This window comes from Microplitis mediator, chromosome 10 (assembly GCF_029852145.1).
Source record: "Microplitis mediator isolate UGA2020A chromosome 10, iyMicMedi2.1, whole genome shotgun sequence".
Classification (NCBI taxonomy): domain Eukaryota; kingdom Metazoa; phylum Arthropoda; class Insecta; order Hymenoptera; family Braconidae; genus Microplitis; species Microplitis mediator.
The window spans coordinates 5,065,952-5,085,913 of NC_079978.1; the positions used below are offsets into that span (position 1 = coordinate 5,065,952).

At 30.1% G+C, this 19,962-nt stretch overlaps 3 protein-coding genes across 7 annotated transcripts in view; 2 read left to right on the forward strand and 1 right to left on the reverse strand.

Annotated features, from left to right (window-relative positions):
- Positions 1-13,952, reverse strand: part of LOC130675544 (peptide chain release factor 1-like, mitochondrial) — a 28,656-nt gene extending 14,704 nt beyond the window's left edge. Inside the window, exons 1-4 of one of the 2 annotated variants that reach the window (XM_057481300.1) lie at positions 13,792-13,952; positions 13,354-13,703; positions 12,372-13,294; positions 3,969-4,075 (exon numbers count right to left, since the gene is read on the reverse strand). In XM_057481300.1, coding sequence (XP_057337283.1) covers positions 12,399-13,294; positions 13,354-13,672 — 1,215 coding nt within the window. In that variant the 5' untranslated portion in view covers positions 13,673-13,703; positions 13,792-13,952 and the 3' untranslated portion in view covers positions 3,969-4,075; positions 12,372-12,398. Of the gene's footprint in view, positions 1-3,968; positions 4,076-12,371; positions 13,295-13,353; positions 13,704-13,791 lie in introns of those variants that run through there. The other variant, XM_057481301.1, reaches the window with a different exon arrangement.
- LOC130675538 (voltage-dependent calcium channel subunit alpha-2/delta-3) lies at positions 73-11,609 on the forward strand. Of its 4 annotated transcripts, XM_057481288.1 has the most exons (17): positions 73-349; positions 851-1,037; positions 1,116-2,060; positions 2,140-2,463; positions 2,707-2,763; positions 3,965-4,045; positions 5,308-5,382; positions 6,305-6,409; positions 6,498-6,569; positions 6,688-6,832; positions 6,927-6,993; positions 7,067-7,233; positions 7,342-7,465; positions 7,814-7,846; positions 8,805-9,085; positions 10,216-10,559; positions 10,647-11,609. In XM_057481288.1, exons 1-17 carry the CDS (start codon positions 267-269, stop codon positions 11,274-11,276), a joined length of 3,720 nt encoding a protein of 1,239 aa, XP_057337271.1. In that variant the 5' UTR covers positions 73-266; the 3' UTR covers positions 11,277-11,609. The 4 variants fall into 4 exon arrangements, with proteins under 4 accessions (XP_057337271.1, XP_057337272.1, XP_057337273.1 ...); XM_057481289.1 differs by lacking the exon at positions 7,814-7,846 and having other exon boundaries at positions 74-349; XM_057481290.1 differs by lacking the exon at positions 2,707-2,763 and having other exon boundaries at positions 74-349.
- Positions 13,953-14,444: 492 nt separating the features above from the next.
- On the forward strand, positions 14,445-18,446 carry LOC130675542 (scm-like with four MBT domains protein 1). The gene is made up of 7 exons (XM_057481296.1): positions 14,445-14,642; positions 14,793-14,862; positions 15,410-15,819; positions 15,903-15,992; positions 16,074-17,442; positions 17,519-18,177; positions 18,285-18,446. The coding sequence occupies exons 2-7, from the start codon at positions 14,817-14,819 to the stop codon at positions 18,444-18,446; spliced, it is 2,736 nt and encodes a 911-aa protein (XP_057337279.1). The 5' UTR covers positions 14,445-14,642; positions 14,793-14,816.
- The last annotated feature ends 1,516 nt before the right edge of the window (positions 18,447-19,962 follow it).

Sequence of the window (19,962 nt, forward strand, 5' to 3'; positions counted from 1 at the left end):
ATCGTAACGCGCGCAAGCTCGGGAAAACCGACCCCGTGATCGATAATGGAGTTGGGGAGAGACCACACCGTGCTCTTCATTCTGTCATATCACTGTTAAGTTAAAACAAGTCATATTTAATATATTCCAGTGCTATTTTTTCATCATTCAATTTATTATTATTATTATTATTTTATTAGTTTTTTGTCATTGTGATAAGTATTGTAATAAACTAAATTATCAGTGACTAAAAAATAATAATAATTCAAGTGGTTATCAGCAGAGGGATGAAGGAATGCTTACTGCCCATTTTATTTGTTCTAATTACATTTTCAACTCCAGGAGAAACCGACGTCGTCTCTTTCGCCACGTAAGTTACGATGTACACTTTTTCGTCTGCGTTAAAAGAACGTAATTGTCCACATCTGACGTCGTTGTAATTTAAATTATTTTAAATAATTGAGTGGTCGTAAGATTTGTTGTCATTGTGGTTCAGCTGATACCCGAAGATTATGAGGGATTACATGACACGTGATCAGTGAAATCCTTAATGTAAAGAAGATCAAAGTTTACATCACACTGACAATTCATTTTTAAAAATTGTCACAACTTTGTGTTGTTTTAAATTTAATTATGTTAATTTTTTATAGTATATTACACACCTAGGGCAGTAAAGTAAGAAATGTCAGATCACATGTCATTGTTGGCCGAAGCCGAGGTCAACAAACATGTTTACTGAGGCTTTCTTATTTACTGCCCAAGGTCCATATACTATTTTTCTCCTCGACAGAGGAACGAAAGTTGACGTTTTCCGCCCGGAGGGGAAAAAAAAATTTATTAATAAAAAAACTGCGTTTTATTTTTACAATAGAGTAAAGACATGGGCGCACAAACTTGGCTTCGAGCTTTCACAGCTGGGAAAATACGTGACGAATGTTCAAAAATTCGAAGAAAGCTACAAGCAGGCTGACGTTAAAGCACATGATGGCAGTGCTCTTGTCCATGAGATTGCCAAAGATATCAAAGAAATGATGGAATCAAAAATATCAGCTATCAAAGTAAACATATTTTATATACTACGTTAATTTATTTAAGTAAATATACTGATAATTATTAAATATAATTATAATTTTCAGAGGATAATGGACATAGCAGAAACATCAGCACTGTCATCAAAAGACGAGATACCTGGTCAAGAATTTCAGTATGTAAACGCAAAAAATAATAATATTGAGTTTGACTTCAGTCGGCACTTTGGTGGTGAAGTGAACGTCAGTAAATCAGCGGTACATGTACCGACAAATGTTTATGATCGTGCACCAGATGTCATTAAGGCGATAAAGTGGTCTGAGGAATTAGATCAAACGTTTATAAATAATTATGAACATGATCCATCATTGTCGTGGCAATACTTTGGTAGTGCTACGGGTTTTATGCGACAATATCCAGCAACAACGTGGAATCCAAAGCCAGTCGATCTGTTTGATTGTAGAACACGTGGTTGGTATATTGAAGCTGCGACAAGTCCGAAAGATATATTAATTCTGGTTGATGTGTCGGGTAGCATGACAGGAATGCGTAAAGAAATAGCACGACATGTCGTAAACAATATCCTGGATACACTTGGAAACAATGATTTTGTTAACATAATATTGTTTTCCAATGAAACTCATGAGGTAGTTCCCTGTTTTAATGATACTCTTGTACAAGCAAACTTGGCAAATGTTCGTGAATTAAAAGAGGCAATATCTACTATTAAAACTGATAGGATTGCTAATTTTTCACTGGTATTAAACCAATCGTTCAGATTACTCGAGCGTTTTCGTTTGAATAAAGAAGGTGCTGCATGTAATCAAGCGATAATGCTTATCACCGATGGAGTACCATATAATTTCAAGGAAATATTTCAAGAGTGGAATTGGAACAATACTGATGAACCAGACAAAACTGATATGCCTGTTAGAGTTTTCACTTATCTAATAGGGAGAGAAGTTACTGATGTCAGAGAAGTTAAGTGGATGGCATGTGCTAATCGGGGTTACTATGTACATTTATCGACTTATGCTGAAGTCAGAGAACAGGTATAATATATAATAATTGTTATTGTTTTGTTATGATTTGATAACGGTAATTTATTTAATAAATTTAATTGTTTATTAGGTATTGAATTATGTACCGGTAATGGCAAGACCTTTAGTACTAGGAAAAACAGATCATCCAACAATATGGACACCAGTATATGCAGATATAACAGATCCGAAAATGACAGACTGGCTTTGGGAGCAAATAGAATGCGAAAAACAGAAAGAATTATTTCTGGCTTATCGTAGAGACAGAAAATTATTCAACTCTAAAGATCAGAAGGATCGACGATTTGTTCATAAACCTAAAAAACAACATCACAGTCATAATGATCCTGATTTACAGGAGTATCAATTAATGACATCTGTCAGTATGCCTGTGTACGATCGACGGGAAAACGCGGTAAGACTTTTTAATTTTATTATCATGATTATTATGCGAGAGTACTAAGGGGTCGAGTATCAAGTGACGAATGAATGAATATAAATATGAACGTGAATGATTTTTGTAAGGATTTATAATAAAATCACATAATTGATAATTAGTTATAATTAATAATTAATAATTAAAGATATAAGAATGAGGAAATAGATAAGATAATTTGAAGAATATTTTGTTTGTATGTAAGTCGATATTTGTCCACAGAATATCACCGAGCTAGTGCTGATAAAGGAAGCCTACTGGATCCCTCAGACAAGAGAGGTTGGCAGCAAAAAATAAAAAAATGACTTTTTTATTTTTATTAAATATGCATAGACGTTCCCTGTCAATTTGAGAATCTTGGATTTTTTATTTTATTATTTTTATAGAAATTACGTGTAACCGACGAGCCTATAATTATTCCCGTAATTTTAAATAAATTATGTGCCTGAAGATCAGATCGTTTTCCGCGCAACAAAACAAAAAAATGGACAGAAAAATATCTACTGGATGACTAGATTTCCGAAACGTTTCGTATATAAATGCTGGTATGTCAGCCGGAAATCTTAGGTCCCAATTTCCGGAACTGCCTCTTAAGCAGTCGAATCACATAAATTTTTTTAATTTTCCTGGCGCGAAAAACGTTCCGATCTTCAGGTACATAATAAATTATAATTATTCCCGTAATTTTTAATAAATATCTGATGTAATTTACAGTAACAGTAAATTATTAATTAAATTTACTTTATTATCATAAAAAATTTATATTTATAAAAGGAATCGTGGATCGTCGGCTACTTGCATTAATTATTTTATAGGTCTACGCTCGTCTTTCTGCTATCTTTTTATTAAATTTTTTTTTTGTTTACTTTTATTTAAATAAACTTTAAAATTAGTTATTTTGTAATTAGGTAGGTTTAGGATTACAAAGCTAGTGATACCCATTGTCAAGGTGTAGAAGGTCCTGCCTGGATACTATTGGATTGATATGAAGAGCGAATATGATAAAGCCTCGTAAAATATGTTACATATATATTTATTTATTTAATTGATTAAAAAGCTAGAGATGATTGATTTTGAGAGATATATATAATAATAAATAACGCAACCAATAAATGACATTACTCGTAAATAAAAAAAAGATTTTAATAACTGATTGATAATTAGAATTATTAGAATAATTAAAATACTTAATATACATATTAATAAATAGGATAGCGTGTGCTAATGACTTTAAAAGTTGATATAATTAGTAGTTAATTATTTACGTAATTAAGTAAATCAAGTTATTTTTAGTATTTATTATTAATTAATATTAAACGTATCATATTTAGTTAATTTTTAAATAGAATCAGTCTTAGATTTATCGTAATAATAGTTATTTATTGATATTTAATTAAGTAGATTTGCTTATATTAATATAACATGTAATTTATAATTAAACTATTAATTTTATTTATTTAATTATTTATTATATTTACAGACTAGAATTGCTGATTTACTTGGAGTCGCTGGGACGGATGTGCCGATACAAGAAATACAGAAACTCATGATGCCACATATGGTAATTTTTATTTTACGATTTTATATGATCCTGAAATCAACAGATAATTGATAATTTTCGGATTTTTTTTTTAACACAGTTATTAAGAAAAAAAAATGCACGGGTAGAAAATTAAAAAAACTAGAGATGCAACTCGGGTCACAATATCTAGCCTCATCGAACCTAAGTAAGCCTCAATCTAGCCTCAAATGATGTTCAAAAATCATCAATGAGCCTCAAATAATGCTCAAAGCGCCTCAAATGGTGATCAAGGAGCCTCAAATAATACTAATCGAGTAGTAGGTTCATTTGAGGCCCATCGAGGCTTCTTGAGGATCTTTGAGAATCATTTGAGGCTCAAAATGCTTTCTTTACTCAGTAAGGCTAGATTGAGACTTACTTGGGTTTAATGAGGCTAGAAATTTTGATCCGGGAATTTTTGTTTTATAATTTATCGTTTTGAAAAAATCCAAAAATTATTAGACGTCGGCTAAATTCAGTATCATTAATTTTATTTAATTAAAAGACTCAATTATTTCACGGTTTCGTAAAAAATGACCGCAGAAAAAAAAAACCATAATAACTAGAAAAATAATACATTTAATAATCCGCGATCTTGAACTGAATAAAAAAAAAAAAACTTCTATTAAAAATTTATATTTGTTGACTTAAAATAATTATGGTATGAAAATCTTACTGAGCCTTTTTTGAAATATTTCTTTTTTTTTTTTCAATATTACGGTTATTTCGTCTGCGGTTATTTTGTTACAAGGTTATTTTGCGGGGGTAATTTTATCCTCAGGCGACTAGTCACAGTACCATCTTTGACAAGGTACCAATTATGAACACTTTATTTTATTGTTATTTACTTAAATTTCCTTCAAAATCTTTGAAAGTTATTAAAATTTTTATATAATCTGTAGAATTCCAGGAAACACAAACTTTTAGTTTATAATACAAAAGATTTTGCGAGAAAAAAATTAAATTTCATTACGTCTCCGAAACTGGAAATTCCTTTGAGATTATATAGCATGCCAGTAATTGGTACACTTGAGTAATCATCTAAAATGCAGTATATTTATTATAAAATTTTGTTCATTAAAAGTAAAAACGATCGATTCAATTGATAGAAACATCAAATAATAAAAAGTTAAAAAAATTTATCTATTATTTATATTCAATAGAATAAATAAATTATAATGTCCAATAAATTTCTGTGTGACAGTAATTGGGTCTTTTATTTTATGTATTTTCAAATTTTAATTATTTATTTTTAATTTTAGTTGGGCGTTAATGGATTTGCTTTTATCGTAACTAACAATGGTTACGTTCTCATTCATCCTGATCTCAGGCCAGTGGTAATGATTATTTTATTTTTTTATTACAAACAAATTAAATAATACGGGTTAAAAAATAGTATATTGTGTGACAAGGGATGAAACAAAACGATTTCACACCAGAGTGAAGTTGGAATACATCACCCGTAGCCTGAAATCGTCTTTCACCCTGAGTTACACACGAGATTTTTCATGATTACCAGCATTGGAACTTAAAGTTTCAGTGTCAGCAGCCAGTCAAAAACAAGTTAATTTAAGACCGACTATTAGTGTAAGCGTAAATTGTCAATTGCAATCTATAATTAAGCAGAAACTACACGGGGAAAATTATCTAATAAATTTTACTCGTTAATTATGAGTAAAACTGGGCCTGCATGAATAATTACTCGTCTTTTTCTAGATAGTATTCAATTATGGGGTAAAAACACCCAATTTCGAGTCATTTTTAAATAAAAAAGAATAAAAAATAAAACAAAACGAATCTGTTTTTATTCTTTCCGTATTTATTTCGTTTTCGACCCAGGTTTACTTTAAATTGCAGGGTAAATTTTATCGAAAAATTCTCTCTGTGTATAAATACTATTTATTATTGACATTAATTCTTATAAAACTTAATCACAGTGAGAACTGTCATCTACGTAAATAAAATTAATGGTTTGGAATTACTATTAAATAAATTACAAGTATCAGAGTTTAAATTGCGAAAGCCTTCAGTCAGCGGGCAGAAAGATTATTTGTTTGTTCCTAAGGGACGAAACAAGTTTGTTTCTGCCCGCTGACTAGACATTCACAACTTTCGCGTTTGCTGATACTCATTCGCGGCATTAGACAGAAATTATCTTCTTTCGATTGACTGTAGACACTGAAACTTTAAGTTTCGAAGCTGGTATCATGAAAAAAATAATTATATATAAATATATTAATGAGAAAATTCTAATTAAAGTTTCAAGGTATACTGAAACCATCATACAATGCTGTCGATATGGCCGAAGTTGAGTTAATGGACTCGGGTAAAGGTCCACGTGAATTTGATGAGGGAATATTAACCGTAAGTATTTTCATTTTATTTATCAACTGACAAGAAAAAAACTGAGAAACTTTTAATTAATAAATAAATAAATTGATTGATGTTTAAGTTCCGAGACGAAGTTATCGATCAGTTAAATGGTAGTGTAGTACTCCATACCAAGTATCACTATGACGATATGGTAATTTGAATATCATTAATATTTTATTGATTATTGCTACTTGATAACCAGTATAGATATAGTAATAAATATGAGAGAAAGATGATATGATGGTTAAATGACGTTTTGTTATTTTTAGAAACGAGTTGGTAGAGTAAAAAGAAAATATGATTACACTGCTATTGATAATACGCCCTTTACACTAGTGGTTTCTTTGCCAGAACACGGTCACGGCAGTTATCGTGTTCATGCCACTGAGGAAATACATCGCGCTCACGTTAATGGTATTAATTTAATTACTTTAGCTTCAGTTATTTATTATAAAGTAGAGTAATAACATAGAATAACAATGTGATTAAATAATAAATCTACTTTCAGGACAAAATGCGACAGATTATTTTGCTGACAGCAACTGGCGGGTACATCCAGATTGGATTTATTGCAAGTGAGTTTATAAAGTTTAATTCATTTTTTATTAATTAACAGATTACTAAATATTTTAATCATATTTATTATAGATATCATTATGAAGATGCACATAAAGATAAATATAATTCATCTGAACAATTACTTGTGCATTTTTTGACACGGACCCGTCAGCCGGGTTGGTTTTGGAGCGACAGAAAGCTGCCGTCTCAACCACCGGAATATTCTGTCTCTGGTTCGGCTAGTTCAGGATCACATTGTAAGGCTTTTAATTTTTAAATATCTCATCATACGATTACTTGATCAATCAATCAATCAATCAATCAATTAACTAATTAATTAATTATATATAACTTTATTTTATTAGCGAATCCAAATACTTCAGATAAAAATTCATACTACTGTGACAGAGTACTTTTACAAAGTCTGGTTCACGATGCTAAGGTAACCGAATGGTTTGCAAACATCAACCAGACTCGCGAAGAAAAAGGGTAAGAATTATGATAATTATTTGCAAGCACCCGCGTTTGTGTATTAAATTTTTTTTTAAAGAGCGACTAGATTATATTATAATAATGATAATAATAATTATTATTAATTAAAAAATAGTGATAAAAAAAAGAAAATATACTTATTGTGGAAATAATGAGTAAAGGACAGTTCGGAGTCCCATCAAACACTCGTCATTAAATTTATTATTTGATAATGACGTGGCTATGTTGAATAATATTTGAATAAAATATTATTATGAGTAACACACTTTTTATTTTAAAATAACGAATAGCCATTAATACACTAGATTGCACTTTACTAATATTTACAACTTTAACGCCATGCAGACCTTTAGCTAGGCTGATGAACCTCCTGCCCAGGTAACGCCTTCACATCGCACCTTATGTTTTTTAGTAATAATTTATCTTTATCATTGATCATTGTTAAATAATTATTTATCCTTATTATAATTACGCTGTAAAAAATTTGCGGAGTGGAAGCGGATCAAATCCTTAGTGAATGCGGAGCAGATGTGTTTATTTATTTAATTCGCTCGGAGTGAAATTTACTCCGAAGGGGAGTTTATTTCAATATTGAAACTTCGGTTCGGAGTAAATGCGGATTGAAATAAAATCCAGATCACTCCGAAGTCACTCCGTTGAAAAAAAAATACTCCGTAGTTACTCCGTATGCGGAGTGATTTTTTTTTCAACTCCGGAACTCTGAGTGGAGGAATGAATTCGGATTTAAATAAAATCCAGATCACTCCGCTGAAAAACAGACTCCTTATTTACTCAGTATGTGAAGTGATTTTATCTCAAACTCCAGAACTCCGAGTGACAGAATGAATTCGAATTTACTCCCAATTTTTTTTACAGTGTATACATCTTTGTCCAAATACTCATAATTCCTTAAAAATTTCTTTTATCCACTATCATAATTTTACTTCCACCACTTCCTAATCGAATAATCTTCAATTATCTGAAGTATATTATTTAACACCGACCTAACCCATTCTATGTTCTCCGTAAAGTATTTTTTCGTAAAGAGGGTCTACCACAGATAGGTTTCAAGTGTTTTTACAGGCTCAGTAACCAGGGATCGATAAATATAATACGGCTATATGACTAATAAGTGAAGCTAATGCCTCTTGTGTAATTAATATATGGATCAACTAAATGATGTATTGTAATTTAGTTAATTTAAGAAAACTCATTTCACAGTACACGACAACTTATTATTTATTACGTTGATGAAAAAAAATGACAGTTGTTAATATTAATAATTGACGGAAAATAATATTTATTTGAATATAAACTGACATTATATTTTTTGTAGGAAACAATTTCAACAACGTTTTGGGTTTACACTTGCATTTATGGCAACACACAGTGGGTTGACAAGGTGGCAAGATTTTCCGTTAGATGATTTACAAGAATCAATACCAGCGGAAGATCATTTTAGTAGATTATATCCACGGGCTATTGATGAAATTTGGTATAAACGTGCTGTTGAGCAGTATTACGTTCAACCAGATAGCTTTGTATTCTCAGTCCCACTTGATGAAGAAGGAGCTGATAATACAACACTCGTTACTGCTAGTCGAGCTATTTTTATAGGTAATTATCGCAACTATTATTTCTTCACCATATCTGCACCAAAAGTTTGAATTCCTGTCCTGTTTAGAGGAAAGAAAGTCGTTCTCTTTTATGAGAAAACAACCCAAGTAGCACAGAGACAACTTTAAGGTGTCTTAAAGATATCTTTTAAAAAGATAAGACAAATTTTTTTTTTACCCAAAGTCACCTTTTTTGGTATAAATACGACATGCAAAAGAAGAGTTGTGTTGTTTTTCCTGCCTTATTTCAATTAAAAAGTCATTTAGATGACTTATTTTACCACTATTTGTAATTTACTTTTTGTCGTCACTGGTGTTAAGTCTTTTAAGTAGACATTTTTTTGATGACATAAATTTCTGATCGTTTTGTCAACATATTCGCATCAACACGATCGAAAGGACACAACATAAGTTCATTAAATTTCTGTCTCACCGGACAAAAATTAATGGACCACCAGTTAGTGTCAATGATATTAGTTCCAAATTTAAAATAAGTAGCCTGCAAAGGCGAAGGGAAGTCGCGGATTTGTCAGTTGTATACAAAGTTCTCAACAGTCTAATAGACTCACCGGAAACACTTGAAATGTTTGGGTTTGTTAGACCTGGTCTCAGGATATCTCGACTACTCTACACTGTCAAATCGAATAAAAATTACGTTCATGGTTCACTTAACAGAATAGCAAGACTAGTTAATCGAAATTGTTCGGACATCGACTTTTTTTGGCAATACAATTGCCTCATTCTCAGCCAGTACCAAGAAGTTACTTTTGCAATACGAATAATCAATAATATTATCTTTATGTAGAGTGTTATTATTTTTTTTTTTTTGAGATTTTATAATTATATAAATAAAATTTGGCGTTAAATAAATAAAATATTGGCGCCTTATCGATATGTCAAAAAATAGCCTAAAAACTGATATCTTATAGATATCACAAAGGCAAGTGTGCTCCTTGGGAAATGATAAAAATTAGCACATGCGCTATTCTTCCCACAAACAGAGACAAAAATTTAAACTTTCAGGTGCAGATCTGGTGAAAAATCGACTTTGGTTCAGGTAGGTAATCAAACACGCAGGTTGAACTGTCCTACTTTCCTCCCTCGGTATTTAATATACTAATTCTTTACTAGGTGAAGGAAATGCTAAGGCACCGGCAGCAGTAGTTGGGTTTCAATTTCAGCATACAGCTCTTCGAAAACTGTTCCACAATATAACGTCTACCTGCGATAAAGCAATCAATTGCCCTCGTAATTGTAATGACAGCAGTCTAGCTTGTTACCTGATTGATAATAACGGATACATTATCGCTGCGAAACAAGAATCAGACGCTGGTAAATTTTTCGGTCAAGTCAGAGGTCCTGTGATGAATAGTTTAGTCGACGAAGGTATTTTTAGTAAAATTAGAATATTCGATTACCAAGGGGTCTGTTTTAAAAATATTCACCATCCTAATTCCGGTAGTTTAATTTTTACGGTGAGCATTTATTTTACTTAATTAGTAATAATAATTATTTATATTTGTCAGTTGAATAACAGGAGTAATAATATAAATATTTTTTAGCCATTTAAGAATATACAGAAAGCCGCTAGCTGGCTTTTAGCTCAATTAGTATGGACATGGGCTAAAGTAGGATTCTGGCAATCTGATTACGCATATGGACATACATTCGATTATGAAAATGAAGAAGACGGTCACAATGATTACGAAGATAATGACGACCGGACCTCTGAAGAAAAAGGGGAGAAAGCGTACGACCGTGTGATTATAAATAGAACTAAACCACAGTCTTGTGACCAAGAAGTTTACCTCTATTTATTAAAAAATAGTTCAACAAAAGTATATGACGTTGATTTAGATACAAGTAAAGAATGCAGTCGGCCGTACGTCGTCCAACCTGTTGATTTTAGTAATATGTTATTAATAGTTGTTGATTTAAATTGTCCAAATACAGCAGAGCCGTACATCGATGTGGAACCTGCTGAAATTATTTACTTCAACACCACACTGGTTTGCCAAAAAGGTTTTACAAATCTCAAGCGACGGAGGCCGTCGTCTTGCATCAGAAATCATCCGCGGGAAAGTGAGATAAAAGATCGGTGTGGTCTCGCATCGACGATAGGACCCAACGCGGGTCTTCTTTTAATACTCATTATTTCGGTATTTACCATCACAAGACTAATACGTAATTAAACATTTTTATTTATTATTATAATATAGTATAAGTATACATAAATAAAAAATTAAATTTATAATTCTCCATAAACGGTTCAGAGCCGATGTCAAATTAGTAATTTTTGATATGATAAAATTACATTTTATTGAACTTGTATTTATTGCGTCGATCGCGAAAAATAGCCGCTAAATTTAGGTCCGAATGCTTTTTAAATAAAAAAAAACAGAGAAAAATTAAAAAAAAAATTAACGTCACGGTTTAAATAATTTTATGATGTACAGCGTAAATTATAAGTATTCTATAGTATAAAATTAAAAAATTGTTGCACGTATTATGTAAAAAAAAAAGAAGTAATTTTGTGAATTTAATTGTTAATTTTCTTACGAGAGTATATTATTATTAATAATAATAGTAATAATAATAAGAATAATAGTATTAAATGATAATCAACAAATTTAAATTCTGTCGGATGTAAACCCGGTGGTTTTGTTAATCAAAGTACTTTGGTGTACTTATAAAAAAAATATTAATAACGATGATGAAACGAATCTTTATCAACACTAAAAATTTAAATGGACCATTTAATGGATATTCAATTAATTAAAAAAAAACGATTGTACAGAATTCAAATAAAATTCCGTAAGTTTCTTAATTAATTAATTAATTAATGTATACATATGTCACTTAATTTAAAATCTCATCACGAGTTCATCGGATACTGCATTCTCAAATCAATAGATAGGATTTTATAATAATATGACTTTAAAAATAAATTACATAATTACGTTGATAATCTCGCTTTGTAAATTAATCAATTTGAGATAACTACCACTCAATAATTATTATAAATAAATATTAAATAATATTAATTTTGTAAATTAATGTATCATAATATTTAAGACGGTATGTAAGATTGTGTGCCTTCTATTTAAAATTATATGCGGCACGCGGTTAAACGATAATCTTATTGTATGTTTTTAAAAATAAATAATTTGATCTGGTTGTAAATTAATTTTAAAAGTAATTTAATTAAATTTTAAATATTATTAATATAATAATAATAAAGCATTAATTTTAAATTATAATCTATTGTTTATTTAATAAAAATTTACCTTATGTACAGCTAAAATAATAGTCAACTATTTACACTTGTCAATAGCTTCTTGTAGGAGTTTTAATTGAAAATTTCTCTGCAAAATTTTTTGTAGACTTTCCAAACCTTCGCCGCCTTCCATGAAACCTTTTAAATTGTGCATTGTTCCGTTACTTATTCGATGATCCGTAATACGATCCTGACTAAAGTTGTACGTACGTATTTTTTCATTTCTCTGGCTCATACCACGTTGTTTTCTACGCATTGCATCGCTAGTTGATTTTTGCTCATTCAGTTGCATGTCATAAATTTTCGTACGTAATTTAAGTAATGCTATTTGTTTATTTTGTATTTGCGTACGCTGAGACTGTGCTTCGACAGCGATACCCGTGGGTAAATGAACGATTCTCACAGCAGACTCGGTTTTATTGACACTCTGACCACCGGCACCACTTGAACGCTTGGTTTCTATTTTTAAATCTTTGTCCATTAAATTAACTTCTAGTTCTGTCGGTTGCGGTAACACAGCCACCGTGACTGTTGATGTATGCATCCTGCCAGCTCTTTCGGTCGCCGGGATTCTTTGGACTCGATGGACACCACCTTCGTGTCTCAAGAGTTCATAAGCACCATCACCGGATACTAAAATACTTGCGTGTCTCATACCACCGATTCCTGTTTCTTTGTCGATGTCCAATTGCTGTTGAGTGAAACCGAGATATTCAAAGTATCCTTGATACATATTCAATAAATCAGCAGCAAATAGCATCGCTTCTTGACCACCTACACCAGCTGTTATTTCGAATATTATGTCACGACAATTATCTCTGCCAACATGATCAGCTATCGCTTCAATTAATTCTTCGTCTAGTCGATTCAAAGTTTCTTGATAATCTGCGTACTCTTCTTGCCCTAGTTTTTTCATTTCTTCATCATTCTGTCCTGCAAATTAACAATTAAATTAATTATTTATCAAATATACTATTAAAAATATATATTACCAAGTTCTTCAAGGCTCTTGATATTTTCTTCAATGTGTAGCCTATTATCCAACATAGTAACGACCTCTCTGGTACTGACAATCGACGTCAACAGTTCATCATCTTTAGATTTATATTTATAAGCTTTAGTGATTGATTTAATATATTTTTTAACATTTTTATCCGTCACAGATATATCTAGTTTTGTACAAAAATTATTGCACCCCAATATTCTACGATCGTTGAGGTTAATGTTCAATTTTATTCGAAAATTATTAAACTCGACAATGTCACGGCAGCAACGTCCGCCGAATCTCCATCCACGTGCGAAAAATAACATTATTAAAAATTACTTATTCACTCAGCAGTTTCTGTAATAAATCAAATAAAATTAAAAAATAACAAACTGACCTCACGTCAATTACTTTTTATCAACTCGACAAAATTATTAAAACCTACCGACAATTTAAATAAAAGATCAGTAAAAAAAACATTTCTTTTCAATATTTTTAATTTTCACCAGTCGCTCATCGTATCCTCATATAAATTTATCAAAAAAACCATTGTCTAATTTGTCTAAATAAACTATTTTCATCCTAGATCCCTTTTCATATTTCGCCCGTCCCAATTCCTCGTTCTTGATATTATTTTCGTTCCTCCATTTTAAAAAATATACAACTCGCGCCATTTTATTTTAAAATGTCACCAAAATATTCCAGTTGATTTATTAACTTAAAAATTATTCACTTTATTTCAAACCATCCCGTTTATAATTAAACTTCTCCACAATCAATTAATTAATTTTAAATAATTTAAAATACCCGCCATATAAAAATAATCATCCCGCTTAATTACATGAGCAATAAATGGATGATTAAAGTAAGTAACCTAATTAACTTGTAATTTATATTTCATAAATTTTGAATTCAAAAAATTCATAACTTCTCGGGTAGTTAATTAATAAATGACTTTTATGAATTAAAATGATCATATATAATATAGAATATACTAGAAAATTTTTAAATACACATATATGTGTATATATTCATGTGTATAATTAGAAAATCCGGAATGGTGGAATAGAAATGGATTCAAACATTTTGTTGGCCGTTCGAGTGTTTCACAAGCGCAGAATAACTTGCGCCGTTAATACACATGCTTCATACTTATACATGACTTTAGTCAGAAAAATAAATGATAAAAAACGTACATTTATATCGTATAAGTTATTAAATTTAATAACAAATTTGTTTAAATAATTGATAGTAATTAAATTGTCAAGAGTAAATTATTTGCTGGTTAATTTCCTGGTGAGTAAATTCAACAAATTTAAATTTATTTCAAAAACATTTTTCTAATGAAATATTAAGAAATTTATGAAATATAAATATCTATATCTATATTTCCTTAAGAAAAATTTATAATAATTTTAATCCACTTGCGCTTCTATTCACGTATAGATCGTGGGGAATTATAAAAAAATAATGGAACCGGGTACGAATCAAATGCAAGACAAGATGCTGGATGAAGGTAAATATATTTTTTTCGTTTCATTTATCATTTTTGTATTACACGTATATATATTTATATATATATACGTATATATATTTTTAACATTACTATACACGATGCATTACTCGTTATTCATTTAGTTTTTGTTGATTATATAATTATTGAAAATTCAATTTTCTTTTTTTATTGATTTAACTTTGGAAAATTTTTTTTTGTAACCTTGGGTTATTTATCGATACATATTAAAAACTCATTATACATTTTTAAACTTAATTATTTCGTGAATCATCTTTCCATTGACTTATTAAAAGTACATTACATCGTAACAAATTTTTCACATTTCGATAAATTATTGCGTTGGTTTAAAATCGACTATTTATTTTTGAAAATATTAAATTTTAGCCTGATAAAATTTAATGATCAAGAAAATTATTGGCAATTTTTTTGTCTTATTTTAAGAAAAATTATTAATAAAATTTTTCAAATTAATTATTTATAAATAATTGATATAAAAAAAATGTCGATGTAATTGATGATAAATTAAAAATTATTTATTTATAAATAGATAATGGATTTGTATGGCAAGATTATCTCGATGCTACGGAGAGTATTGAGGTGCCACAGATAATGTTCCCCCATGTAGAATTAACATTGCAAAGTGAAATTGAAATCGGAATGGCCCTCGAGGTTCCAACGTCTAAAGGTACCAATGAAGAGACTTCATATTGGGTAGCAACGATTGTTGTTGCATGTGAATCATTATTAAGACTGAGATATTTCGGTAGCGATGATAAGTCACTTGAATTTTGGTTTAATTTAAAAAAAGAAACTGGCCATGAGCTAGGATGGTGTTTGGGGAATAATAAAAAATTAGAACCACCTGATGTTATTTTAAAAAAATCTCCAGATTGTTTAGAAAAACTGGGAGATTTTTTAGGGGCTGCGAAATCAATACCTGTTCAAGTCTTGTCTGGAGTAAGTATTGATCGAATCAACTTTAATTTATTTTTATTTTATTATTTTTATTAAATTATAAAAATAAATATATTATTTTATAGGAGGAATTAAGTATGACTGATAGAATTAAACAAGGAATGAAGGTTGAAGTCAGTGATTTTTTTAATCCATACAAAATATGGATTGCTACTGTAAGCAAATAATATTCAATTGCAATATTTATTTTTATTTATTTATGATTTCTCATTAAATCAATAATTTTTTAAATTTAGATAATAAAAAATGTTGGAGGAAGACTTTTGCTACGGTACGATGTACCAAATACTTCTAAAGCTCCAGTGAAAGATTTCTGGATATTTTGTACATCAGAATCTCTTCACCCGTACGGTTTTACAGTTAAGTCAGATTCGAAGTGGTTTTTAGAACCACCAAGTTCGATAGTGGACATTCACACGTACGAAGAGTGGAAAGAAATGATAGAGTGTGGACAGGAATATCAAGAGACATTGAATCTTTTCAATCATAGTCTAACTCATCCTCATCATAAATTTACTGTTGGCATGAAGTTGGAGGCAGTCTGGCCTGTCGTGCGTACCAAAATATTCCCGGCAACGGTTGTCAAAGTGATCGATGATATATATTTTCTTGTGGAATTGGATACGTTTAGTCCAAATAAAAGAAACAGCAGCAATAATTCATCGTATTCATTCGATGAAAAAACAACCTGGCTGTGTACAGCAGACCATCCTTATATATTTCCAGTTGGTTGGGCTAAAGAGCACGACGTTAAATTGACAGCGCCCAAAGGTTGGTCATTGCACAGTCCCGGTGAATTTGATTGGGACATATATTTAAAGGAAAGTAACACAACAGCTGCACCCAGTGAATTATTTTGTTCACGCGAATCAGCAATCGACGCTGGCTTTGAAGTGGGTATGCATCTTGAAGCTGTTGATCCACAAAGTGAAAATACTATTTGCGCCGGTTATATATCGAAAATAACAGCAGACTTATTGTGGATCGCATTGAATAATTATAAAACACGAGCTGAGCATGTTGTTCATATGCATTCATCTAAAATATTTCCCGTTGGTTGGTGCGAATCCAACCACTATCCTTTGAAACCACCAAGAGATTATGAAGAAGTTTGCAAAAAATTAGAAAAGCCTGAGAAAGAAGAATTTAAAAAAAGTATTATTGATATACCGATACCTGAATCACGATCGTCTCTGTGGTGTCCAAAAATTTATTTCAATTATCGTTGCTTTACTGGGCCAATGATATCCAAAGGCAAACTTGCTAATTTGCCTAAATCTGTGGGTCCTGGACCAGTTACTCTTGTGATGAAAGAGGTATTGTCGATGGTTGTGTCCGTTGGTTACAGAAGTGCACGTATTCTAAGAGTACTTCAGTGTGACACTAAACCAGAACCTGGTTATCATCTTGAAATTTTGAAAGCCAAACATAAAAATAATACCTACCGTGCCAGTGTTGCTGTTGTAACTTCCGGTGAAATGGTACCAGAGTTTTGTAAAACTATTTGCCAAAAATTGAGCGTCTGTCCAAATTTATTTGGCCCAAATCAGATACCTGAAGATGACTGTCCTGATAAATGTAATCGATCAACTAAAACTAAATATTGTAAGTAAAATTCTTAATTAATAATTTATAAAATTATAAATAACATGGTAATAATTTATATATTTTTTAATATCAGTGCTGGGAAAACGAGGAAAACCTAAAGGATTCCCAAGTATTCTGGAAGCTAAAACGAAACCATGGGGTAAAAAACGCCGCAAAAAACGTGTTGAGGGCAAGCAAAAAAATTCACCTGAGCCTGATCAAGATGACGAGATGCCTTATATATCTATAGATATACCTAAAGAAGAGCTTGAGGAGATCGAAGACTTTGACAGCAAGCCACCTTTATCCGAAATAGACGTCATGATTGAAAAAGACTTGCAGAAGTCTGATAAATCAGATGACATAAAAACTGAAGTTCCTTCCAGCAATGCCTCTGATGACTCACGAAGTTCTTTCAATGATCGTAAAAGCAAAAATAGTGCTGACAGTCCCAACAGCGACACCAGTAAAAGCAAAAATAATAACATTGCTGCTGTTGTTAATAACAGCAACAAGTACAATAAAAAAAATAAAAAAACAAAAACGAAAAAACGTGATCGTGATTGGGATGACAGCATTGAATCCGACAATTCAGACGTTTATGTCGAGGCAGATCAATGCAAACCAGAAGCAAAGCGTCCGAAAACGCGAAAGCTAAACACAAATCCACTCTTTTGGAGTGTTGATGACGTGTTCCGGTACCTTCGTAAGACTAATGACTGCAAAGACGTCGCCTACAGAGTTAAGCAAGAGGTAAATATTTTTTTTTTTTACTGTCATTGTTATTAAATACTTGATACTTATGGTTGCAATCTAATTTAATTCGGCTCTTAATTGTTATTTATTTTTTTATCAAACAGGAAATTGATGGCTTGGCATTTTTATTATTAAATTTACCATCTCTTACGGAACACATGAAACTACGCGAGAATATAGCAATGAAATTATGTCGACATATCGAACAAGTAAAGGTAACCTTTTTCTTAAAACACATAAATGAAGAAAAACAGGAAAAAAATTAATATATATTTTTAATTAACCTTTTAAAATAAAATAATGACGTGAATAAGCAATCATTAATTAAATATCATTTTTTTTTTGTATAAAACTTTTCCAAAGCATTTTATCATTCCGTTATTAAATAGATTTAAAAATGACAATGATTTATACGTAAAATATAAAGTAAATTTATAATTTAACTTTATTGCGGAGTCATATATATTTGCATATTGTCTTAAAAATATTTATTACACGCCATTATTATTATTAATTATTAATTGTAACATAACTGACTAGATATATTTGTATAGATAGATGATAATAAATACTTTAATTATAAGTACTTAGATGAATTTTTGTTTTCGATAATTGTAAATATTTTTAAGCATGAAAAATTTTTTTACTGTAATTTTATTTCTCAATTTGATGTAATTAGGATTTGAAAAAAAAAAAAAAAAAAAAAAAAAATCAATAGTAAGTGAAAGTAATTATCGATTTAATTATAATGAGTGATAAGGATTTTAATTATTATTAAAATTACCTACAGTCGAAAAGAGTAAGGAAAAATATTTTAATTAAATATTATATTTTATGCAAAAGACATTTTTAATTAAATCTGACTATAGAAATTCAATTACTAAAAATATTGACTCTAGTTTAATATATATTTATAAATATAAAGTATTCCAATGTATGAGTGTAATTGTTAATCTGTAAAACGTTAATAAAAAAACAATTTTTTATTTAATTTCATACAATTGCATTAACTATCGTAGTTATTTTAAATATTTTTCAGGATTTAATGTATGGTATAAAATAATCTTTTAGTTTTTTTAATATCTCTATTATTTTTTAAAATAATTTATGTAATTTTTGAAATTATTTTCCTAATTGTGAGTTTAATAGTTTGTCAAATTTAAAAAATGAAAACATTTTTATACCTCAAAAATTTAGTTCTCACTTCTGTCGTGCGAGCGCGTTTTTAGTTTTCAAAGCGCGGCAAAAATTCATGAGTGTGAATGTAGCTGACGATTGGAAATTTTTTTAATTTTGAAGTCAATAAATAAAATGTAAGTAGAGTAAAAATTTTAAATTGCGTATTTAGATAAATGGAAATTCAGTACGCGCATTTTTTCAATTTAATTTTAATTTTTTTATTTAAAATTTAAATTGTCTCATGTCTGCTACATTCACACTCATTAAAAAATTACAGAAATTTAAATTTATCACAAGTGTTGCGTAATAGTGAGAGAGAGGGGTCATATATACCAGCTTAGTATTCCGCAGTCTTCTCGAATTTTTAAAATTATAAACAACATTAATCCTTTGCTGTACTTTTAAAAAACTTCCCTTTAAAAAGTTACTTTTTATAGATTCGCGTGTCACAAAAAACAATGAAAATTTATTTTTATTCTAAAATAATTAACATTCATATCACTGCTTATGATATTAAAAACAATAAGTAAATCCACAGAATAAAAACACCAGTATTCAGTCTTCCCACCAGATTTAAAATAAAATTAAAAAAAAATCAATTCA

What these genes read in the sequence shown, in the direction of transcription:
- LOC130675538 (XM_057481288.1), top strand. Translation starts at nt 267, where the DNA reads ATGAAGGAATGCTTACTGCCCATTTTATTTGTTCTAATTACATTTTCA. An exon ending in AACTCATGATGCCACATATG is followed by an intron (nt 4,046 to 5,307) that starts GTAATTTTTATT and finishes TTTTAATTTTAG; the next exon opens with TTGGGCGTTAATGGATTTGC. An exon ending in ATCCTGATCTCAGGCCAGTG is followed by an intron (nt 5,383 to 6,304) that starts GTAATGATTATT and finishes TTCTAATTAAAG; the next exon opens with TTTCAAGGTATACTGAAACC.
- LOC130675542 (XM_057481296.1), top strand. Translation starts at nt 14,817, where the DNA reads ATGGAACCGGGTACGAATCAAATGCAAGACAAGATGCTGGATGAAG. An exon ending in ACAAAATATGGATTGCTACT is followed by an intron (nt 15,993 to 16,073) that starts GTAAGCAAATAA and finishes TTTTAAATTTAG; the next exon opens with ATAATAAAAAATGTTGGAGG. An exon ending in ATCAACTAAAACTAAATATT is followed by an intron (nt 17,443 to 17,518) that starts GTAAGTAAAATT and finishes TTTTAATATCAG; the next exon opens with TGCTGGGAAAACGAGGAAAA.